This window comes from Salvelinus fontinalis, chromosome 1 (genome assembly GCF_029448725.1).
Source record: "Salvelinus fontinalis isolate EN_2023a chromosome 1, ASM2944872v1, whole genome shotgun sequence".
NCBI lineage: Eukaryota > Metazoa > Chordata > Actinopteri > Salmoniformes > Salmonidae > Salvelinus > Salvelinus fontinalis.
Genome location: NC_074665.1, coordinates 96,715,253 through 96,724,539, shown reverse-complemented (window position 1 = coordinate 96,724,539; position 9,287 = coordinate 96,715,253). Strand labels below are relative to the sequence as shown.

At 43.8% G+C, this 9,287-nt stretch overlaps 1 protein-coding gene across 1 annotated transcript; it reads right to left on the bottom strand.

The window, feature by feature from the left end:
- Positions 1-2,454: 2,454 nt before the first annotated feature.
- On the bottom strand, positions 2,455-9,205 carry LOC129864761 (BCL2/adenovirus E1B 19 kDa protein-interacting protein 3-like). The gene is made up of 6 exons (XM_055937059.1): positions 8,733-9,205; positions 7,278-7,749; positions 6,852-6,927; positions 6,336-6,442; positions 5,749-5,898; positions 2,455-2,859 (listed from the first exon to the last, which is right to left on the bottom strand). Exons 1-6 carry the CDS (start codon positions 8,773-8,775, stop codon positions 2,811-2,813), a joined length of 897 nt encoding a protein of 298 aa, XP_055793034.1. The 5' UTR covers positions 8,776-9,205; the 3' UTR covers positions 2,455-2,810.
- Between the last annotated feature and the right edge of the window lie 82 nt (positions 9,206-9,287).

The window sequence follows — 9,287 nt, the reverse complement described above, 5'->3', positions numbered from 1 at the left end:
CAGTGTAGGTAAGAGGAGACTAGGAGAGGACCGATCTTTAAGAAGACTGGGAGAGCCATAGGTCGTTCCTGTCCCAACTAGATGTGCAGGCGTTGCGTTTCATCAACCAATGGTTGCTTGCCACGTCATCGACTGTGCAGTAAGGCAACAAATTGCTATATATGATGTGGTTAACCGATATGTTAAATACCTGTCCAGACGTTGTAAAATCTGCCATGTGTCTGCAATGTTGTCCGGCAGGAACTCGACCAAAGAGTTCCAACAACTGCTGGGTGCCTGCCTTCCTCCAGACTAAGCTGGGAGCCTGCCTTCCTCCAGACTAAGCTGGGAGCCTGCCTTCCTCCAGACTAAGCTGGGAGCCTGCCTTCCTCCAGACTAAGCTGGGAGCCTGCCTTCCTCCAGACTAAGCTGGGAGCCTGCCTTCCTCCAGACTAAGCTGGGAGCCTGCCTTCCTCCAGACTAAGCTGGGTGTCTACCTTCCTCCAGACTAAGCTGGCTGCCTGCCTTCCTCCAGACTAAGCTGAGTGCCTGCCTTCCTCCAGACTAAGCTGAGTGCCTGCCTTCCTCCAGACTAAGCTGGCTGCCTGCCTTCCTCCAGACTAAGCTGGCTGCCTGCCTTCCTCCAGACTAAGCTGGCTGCCTGCCTTCCTCCAGACTAAGCTGGGTGCCTGCCTTCCTCCAGACTAAGCTGAGTGCCTGCCTTCCTACAGACTAAGCTGGGAGCCTGCCTTCCTCCAGACTAAGCTGGCTGCCTGCCTTCCTCCAGACTAAGCTGGCTGCCTGCCTTCCTCCAGACTAAGCTGGGTAACATAGCCAGCAGTCGTTCAGTCAGCTCCAGAAGAACCAGGACCTCCATGTAGAAACAAGGGTGCTACTACACCCAGTATACAATATCACCCAGCAATATACAATATCACCCAGCAATATACAATGGTCTGAAATCACTGAAATAATATTCTAAGGTTTAAAAGTACAAAATGGTATCGTTTTGATGCTCTTTAAATCAGGAACTAGTTCGGGGTGAATTACAGTCTTCTGTTGAATGACCACGTTCCTTGTTTGATAATGCTAACATTGTGGAAATATATTCATCTGTTTTGATTATTTGTGACAATAGTGTGTTACTGGAATAGGAGTTAAAAGTTTACTTGTTGGAATGGTAGGCGTACACTTCATTCCAAATATAAATTTGGTATGAACGACCCATTGTTGTACAAATCGTTGGTGAGAATACACTGTTGGAAAAAGGCAATTTTAGGAAAATGTAGTCTGACATTTTGGAACATTACGTTTTCCTTGTATGGTTTACAGAAACGAGCACAGAGGTGGATATTTTTTATGATTGAACCATTTTATTTTTCAGATACAGTTCCAACTGTTCATACAAAACAGTTTTCAAATTCACATATACACTTGACATGGTGACCAGCTCTAGAAGACATGCAGAAACAGATTGGTAAATCCTTTTCAAGGCCTTTTCAAGACATTACTCGGACGCCTCTGTCGCTCTCTTCATTCTTAGAACAAAAAATCCTGAAGCATTCTGGATACTGAGATTTCGTACTTAAATTCGAGTGTAATATAAGAAAGGCAAAATAAACATTTCTAAATTCCCTCATAATTACAAGTGTGTAATTATATTTTCCCCTAAAATATTTGAAATGAAGATGTGTGGTCGACCTCATGCAGTAGTGGTAGAAAAGCTGTTTCGTGTATTTCAAATGGTCACGTAGACAATTAACATGCCACCGACCATAAAACACTTTGTGTTTACATTGTGCCACATCTAATGTACAATTCTAACCATACACATGCATATTCAGTGAATGGGACACATTGTTGTCACTGAAAAAACAACCCTGAGTGAAAAATAATACCAACTAACTGAAAGGTGCCGACAGAACCAAAAACCTTTACGCTCCTGTTCGACCTAATCTGGGATCTAATGGAAGATACTCCATACATTGATTCTCCAATACTTCCTCAAACGCTTTTCAAGGTTTTATCTATTTCAAACCTTTTTCATTTCGGGCTGAAACCTTTTGTTTTATTATTAAGGCCTCGTGATCCATGAGAAGAATCCGGGTCAGAAATAACATTTTGGTTGAATCAATCGACAGCTCCCTCAAATACAACTTCCAGCTTTCTTGTCTAACCTTTTCCTTTTTCTTCCCCATACATATCTTAATGCTGAGAAATTCACAGTGCTTTTCTGTATCGTCAACTTTTTACTGTAATATCATTATCACAAAAGTCTTCTACTACAAAAATGTCTCAACTCAGGGCAAGATAAAATGGCTTGAAAATGACTGACGGTGAACGCTAGCTAGCTAGCTGATGACAACGATGGCTCTTAAACGTTGATCATAAGATGGCCCCCTACCCAGAGATCGTCCAGTGAGATGGAGGAGGGACACTGGGCTCTACTTTCCAGTGCAGCAGGATTTTAAAAAAAAAGCAGATCTGGGAACTAAGGGGAAAGCCAACAGTATTCACAGGGGTACAATACAGATACAGGCAGGGTGGACTGCTCATCGCCAGGGGAAAACAAAAAGGAAGTGTGTCCCAAATGGAACCCTATTCCCTATATAGTGCACTACTTTTGATCAGAGTCCTATGGGAACTGGTCAAAAGTAGTGCACTATGTAGGGAATAGGGTGCCATTTTGAGCCATCTATTTCAGTGGAGTTGGGGGACACATGTTGCCTATCTGTATCTAATAAGCGCCACTTCAAACCTAGCAGCAGTGGAAGATAATAACGGTGTTGGTGCCAAAAACCATGTTGTTCCAGTCCAGCGGAGTGTCCCTTTTAGAAGGTGCTGGTCACTGAGGTAGTTAGACGTCTCCCAATGTACACCCTGAGGACAGAGGGGAAAGAACATCAAAATACTACTATAGCTTTGTACATACGTTGTCAACTTTATTTTGTGCAACTTGGTAAACATGTTAAGTTATCTATTTTTGGCGGTTTGGAATGAATGAACCAGACTTGTGGAGGTCTACAATTGGCTGATTTCTTCTGATTTTCCCATGATGTCAAGCAAAGAGGCACTGAGTTTGAAGGTGGGCCTTGAAATACGTCCACAGGTACACCTCCAATTGACTCAAATTATGTCAATTAGCCTATCAGAAGCTTCTAAAGCCATGACATTTTCTGGAATTTTCTAAGCTGTTTAAAGGCACAGTCAACTTAGTGTATGTAAATTCTGGTCCACTTGAATTGTGATACAGTGAATTATAAGTGAAAATCTGTCTGTAAGCAATTGTTGGAAAAATTACTTGTGTCATGCACAATATGTCCTAACCGACTTGCCAAAACTATAGTTTGTTCACAAGAAATTTGTGGAGTGGTTGAAAAACAAATTTTAATGACTCCAACCCAAGTGTATGTAAACTTCCGACTTCAACTGTATCACAGTCGTATCCCCAACCACGTATCACATACATAATACAATGCAAAATGCATTAAAATGCCTGTCTCTTCACAGCAAGGTGTTATTTCATCTGGTTTATGAATCTGGTTTTATTGCTAACTTGAGGTACCTGTGGCAGGTAGCCTAGTGGTTAGAGCGTTGGGCCAGTAAGCGAAAGGTTGCTAGATCGAATCCCTGAGTTGACAAAGTAAACCAAAAAGTTGTTCTGCCCCTGAACAAGGCAGTTAACCCACTGTTCTCCTGAACAAGGCAGTTAACCCACTGTTCCCCTGAACAAGGCAGTTAAGCCACTGTTCCCCTGAACAAGGCAGTTAAGCCACTGTTCCCCTGAACAAGGCAGTTAAGCCACTGTTCCCCTGAACAAGGCAGTTGAGCCGCTGTTCCCCTGAACAAGGCAGTTAACCCACTGTTCCCCTGAACAAGGCAGTTAACCCACTGTTCCCCTGAACAAGGCAGTTAACCCACTGTTCCCCTGAACAAGGCACTGTTCCCCTGAACAAGGCAGTTAACCCACTGTTCCCCTGAACAAGGCAGTTAACCCACTGTTCCCCTGAACAAGGCAGTTAACCCACTGTTCCCCTGAACAAGGCAGTTAACCCACTGTTCCCCTGAACAAGGCAGTTAACCCACCGTTCCCCTGAACAAGGCAGTTAACCCACCGTTCCCCTGAACAAGGCAGTTAACCCACCGTTCCCCTGAACAAGGCAGTTAACCCACCGTTCCCCTCAACAAGGCAGTTAACCCACCGTTCCCCTCAACAAGGCAGTTAACCCACCGTTCCCCTGAACAAGGCAGTTAACCCACTGTTCCCCTGAACAAGGCAGTTAACCCACTGTTCCCCTGAACAAGGCAGTTAACCCACTGTTCCCCTGAACAAGGCACTGTTCCCCTGAACAAGGCACTGTTCCCCTGAACAAGGCAGTTAACCCACTGTTCCCCTGAACAAGGCAGTTAACCCACTGTTCCCCTGAACAAGGCAGTTAACCCACTGTTCCCCTGAACAAGGCAGTTAACCCACTGTTCCCCTGAACAAGGCAGTTAACCCACTGTTCCCCTGAACAAGGCAGTTAACCCACCGTTCCCCTGAACAAGGCAGTTAACCCACCGTTCCCCTGAACAAGGCAGTTAACCCACTGTTCCTAGGCCTTAATTGTAAATAAGAATTTGATCTTAACTGACTTAAATAAAGGTTAAATAAATCTTGGGTGACAGAGTTCCATGTAGTCATGGCTCTATTTATTAATGTGTGTTTCCAGCCTCTGTTCTGGACCAGGGGACTGTTGAAGAGATCTCTGGTTGTACAGATGAACTGTGTGACCAACTGCTTGAACAGACAGTCCTGTACCTTCAACACGTCGCACAAAGACCAATAGTGATGCGGTCAATCTCTCCTCTACTTTGAGCCAGGAGAGATTGACATTCTCCCTTCGTATACACAGCGCATTAAAGGCTCACAGCTCAAACTCTGGTGACTGAAGTGGATCAACCGTTCCATTCTTCCCACAGTGAGCTGCGACCAGAAGAAGTAATACATCTGATCTGGGGCTTTAGCAGCACAGCTAAAACACACATCTGTTAGACTGCAACTTTAGTCAACTCTGTGTGTGTGTGTGCTCTCCAGCACGTAGATATAGTTGATGATAAAAAATACTGTAGTATAAAAATAGTGTAATATACTGTAGTATAAAATACTTTATAAAAATACTGTAGTATAAAAATAGTGTAATATACTGTAGTATAAAATACTTTATAAAAATACTGTAGTAAAAAAATAGTGTAATATACTGTAGTATAAAATACTTTATAAAAATACTGTAGTATAAAAATAATGCAATATACTGTAGTATAAAATACTTTATAAAAATACTGTAGTATAAAAATACTGTAGTATAGCCTTATAATTCTACTTAGATTAAGATCACATTATTGCTCAAGGGTGCAATGGCAGGCAATGGATCTGATACCAACAACCCCACCCCCCCACCGGTTGCCAGCTCACTTCCCAACAGATTCTTCCTGTCAGACCCGGGATTCGAACAGGCCACCGGTTGCTGGCTCACCTCTCTAACCACTAGGCTACCTGCTGCCCCTGGTATCTATGGTGGAGATGAGACAAAATAGTATACTGACCATCAAACTATATTTCTGTTACTATAATCTCTCTACAGAGTGCATATTATATCCCACACAAACACACAAGAGAATATAAAACTCTTACCTATTTCACGTTCTGCTCTTTTACCCTTACAAATAATACATACTTCATAATTAGCTTTTATTTTCGTAAATGTAAAAAAATAAATCCTAACTCACCCCAGACCGATGGCCAGTACGTGGGATATGAGCAGAGAAGGAAGGAAAAGTTTGAGGAACTCTGCAGAGAAGATCCCTCCATTCTTCATGACGCGGGTGTTTCTGATGCTGAGAGGGTTGGTACGTTTAGGATGCTTCAGAACAAACTCCCTGCATCCAAAAGACAAGAGAGAGCACATTACAATGTCCCTGTAAGTAGTCTGGGTGGAAAGGAATAGTAAGTAGAGAGAGCACATTACAATGTCCCTGGAAGTAGTCTGGGTAGAAAGGAATAGTAAGTAGAGAGAGCATATTACAATGTCCCTGGAAGTAGTCTGGGTAGAAAGGAATAGTAAGTAGAGAGAGCACATTACAATGTCCCTGGAAGTAGTCTGGGTAGAAAGGAATAGTAAGTTCTGTTCTATTCTATTTAATTCTATAATAGCGTAGAATTTAATATAAGTTGTATTCAATTCAATGATATTCTATTGTTTTCTATTCCAAACTGGGCTGAGCAGAACTTAATTGAAAACACCTATAATAGATATGACCTGTCTGTCTGGGATACTGAGGGGAATATATTGAGGGGGGGGGGGGGGGGTACTAACTTGCGTTGAATGTTCTCAGGTCTACTGGACCAGTCCCAGATCCAGTCTGCGTTCTTCTTCATCAGGTTCTCCACTTCACGTCTCCGTTCTAAGTAGTCTTCTTCTGACTGGAACAGAATATTTTTTTAAAACTACTTTATTTGTTCATTTGTTACAACGGGAAACTGGTCTTCTGCTCTGCGCTCAACCTCTGAGTGGAAAAACTAGGAATGTAAAACAATATATTGCAGAATTTGAAATATTAGGTTATAACTTTTATTTTTATTTTTTATAACCCTTGCATCCACCCTGCTGTGCCTCATCAACTACTGAGAGATTAGTGCTCCACACAGAGTTTAATAGAATGATATTATATTCAATCTCTATGGTGTCCCTGGATAAGGGCTCCACACAGAGTTTAATAGAATGATATTATATTCAATCTCTATGGTGTCCCTGGATAAGGGCTCCACACACAGTTTAATAGAATGATATTATATTCAATCTCTATGGTGTCCCTGGATAAGTGCTCCAAACCTGTGAGCTGTTCTTCTCTCCTGAGCTGTGCACTTCTGAACCCCGGCGGAGCAAAGGAGTCTGGGGTCTCGGAGGACTGAGTGGGGTGGGGTGGGGTGGGGGGGTGAGACACACAGCAGAAGAGAGAGACTACATAAGTATTGGGGAAGAGCCCTCTTGACAGATCTCTTGTGTTTTCATCGTGACAAACTTCATCTATTAAATCTGATCTAGAATGTATAGAGGCACTCATACAGATGACGGATAGGAGGTCAGAGGTCACTATAGTACCTACTGTATTATAACTCCAGTGCATGACAGTGTCTCTTATCTCTTATAGTCCTTTGTGTTCACATAGCTAATCGTATAAAACTAATCCAAAATGATTTTGTCCTGACCGGTCATGTGATGGTCTATATGGTATGTGATTGGTGAGTAGAGAGACACCTGTCACAGGGCACACTGCCCCTGGAGCTGCTTCTTCCTGACTCGTGCTGAGCGTCTAACAACATCCTCTCCAAGTCCACCCCTCCCTGGACTGAGCCAGACGCAGACCCTGACCCAGGAATCAGGTCACCTCCCTGGGTAGAGGCAGAGAGAGACCCAAGCAGGACCGACGCAGAGGTAGACCCAGCCATCAGGTCTCCACCATGGACTGAGGCAGAGGCACCTGACCCAGAGCCTGGTAGCTCAGTGGCAGAGCCTGGTAGCTCAGTGGCAGACCCTGGTAGCTCAGCGGCAGAGCCTGGTAGCTCAGCGGCAGAGCCTGGTAGCTCAGTGGCAGAGCCTGGTAGCTCAGTGACAGAGCTTGGTAGCTCAGTGGCAGAGCCTGACACCTGCTCTTCCTTCACACCAGCAGCCCCATGTGCTGGTGAGCCACCACTGTTGCCATTGTTAAAGTGCAGCTCCACCCAGGAACCTTAAAGAAGAAAAATAAACATGACAAAATGGTGCAGAACGTCGAGACATAGTTCATAACAGGCCAGTCATAAAGCATGTAGTAACAGCCTTCGTGTACAGTGGGAGTGGTTGAGGAGGTGTGTTTAGCCTAGATAGCATGGCACAGTCAGCCATTGCTAAATGTTTTGTTCTTTAAATAGCACCTGCTCAGTGCCCATGACAGTCTGTGCTCCCCTTATTGCTCAATGGTCCCTGTCCTCTGCCCACATTTTCCTTCCTGTGTGTATCCAATGGGAAAGCGACGTGTTCAGCCCCCCCCCCCCCCCCTCCTTTATTGGCTGGCTATATCCAATGGGAAAGCGACGTGTTCACCCCCCCCCCCCCCCCCCCCTCCACTTTATTGGCTGGCTATATCCAATAGGAAAGCGACGTGTTCAGCCACTCCCCGTTATTACATAACGGAGAAGCACACAACAGGTGGATGGGCAGAATGATCTGGTTTGTTGTGTTTCTTATCATAGCTGCATTGAACAATGCCAAAAATAGCATCATTACAGCATTGAGAATACGCAATTCAGAACACTGCGCTAAGGTCAATGTCGACTTTACATCACCCATTAGCTAGCTGCTAATGTTATTATAGGCATGCCCTATAGCCTAACGTTACCTATCCTACTGTCTGTCTGATTTGTCTAATGTAGGACATGCCAGGCAACACGAGGAATGTTTACATGGTTGCGGAATACGGACTTTCGTCATAGGTCTACTACCACTTGCTGAAGAAACATTGTTCCGATACAATGTAGCAACAACAAAAAAATATCTGTTGAATTGTGTTTCCTCGGTGAACCTTAATAATATGATTTACAATGACGTAGACCACATATCTCAGGAAGACGATACAGCATGGCAACCTGAATATACTGCGATCATACCGTCCGTTGTAATCACATTATGCAACATGCCATGCCATTATAAAATACGAGACAGCAATTAACTTACCCTGCAAATTTTCCTCGATGACACGTTGTTTGTCTTCCGTCATGTTGGTAAATAAGGGACGCAATGCGTATTTGATTGACTCCCCGTTGCGTCGCGATCGTTCGAGTCAAACGCCCTAAATAATTGGAAGAATCATGTAATTACAAATCCGAAGATGGACAATATTATTCTGATGCCTCTGAATTGGGAGAACGGTTTAGATCGAGAGCAGACCATTCAGAAAAGCACTAGGCTACCAGAACAATAACAACAAGCATGTGACTAAACTTGGCCAGCTGTGTGGCCTACACGGGTTTGCTCCATGAATATAAAATCTGGTCCTTTATTACTGGTGTATTCATTAGTCGAATTCCGTTGCAAAACGTTTTGTAAAGGAAACAGTTTTAAAGAAAACGAGAGTTTCTATTGGACAAATTCAGGTAGATCCCTCCCCGTTCGTTCCGTTTGCTCTGTGCATTTGATTCCGTTTGGTTCCTAGAGTTAACGGTAAACGGTTTCTATTGCAAAACATTGCCAAACGAAACGTTTTCCTGCGTGAAGCAACTCTCTGGGCTG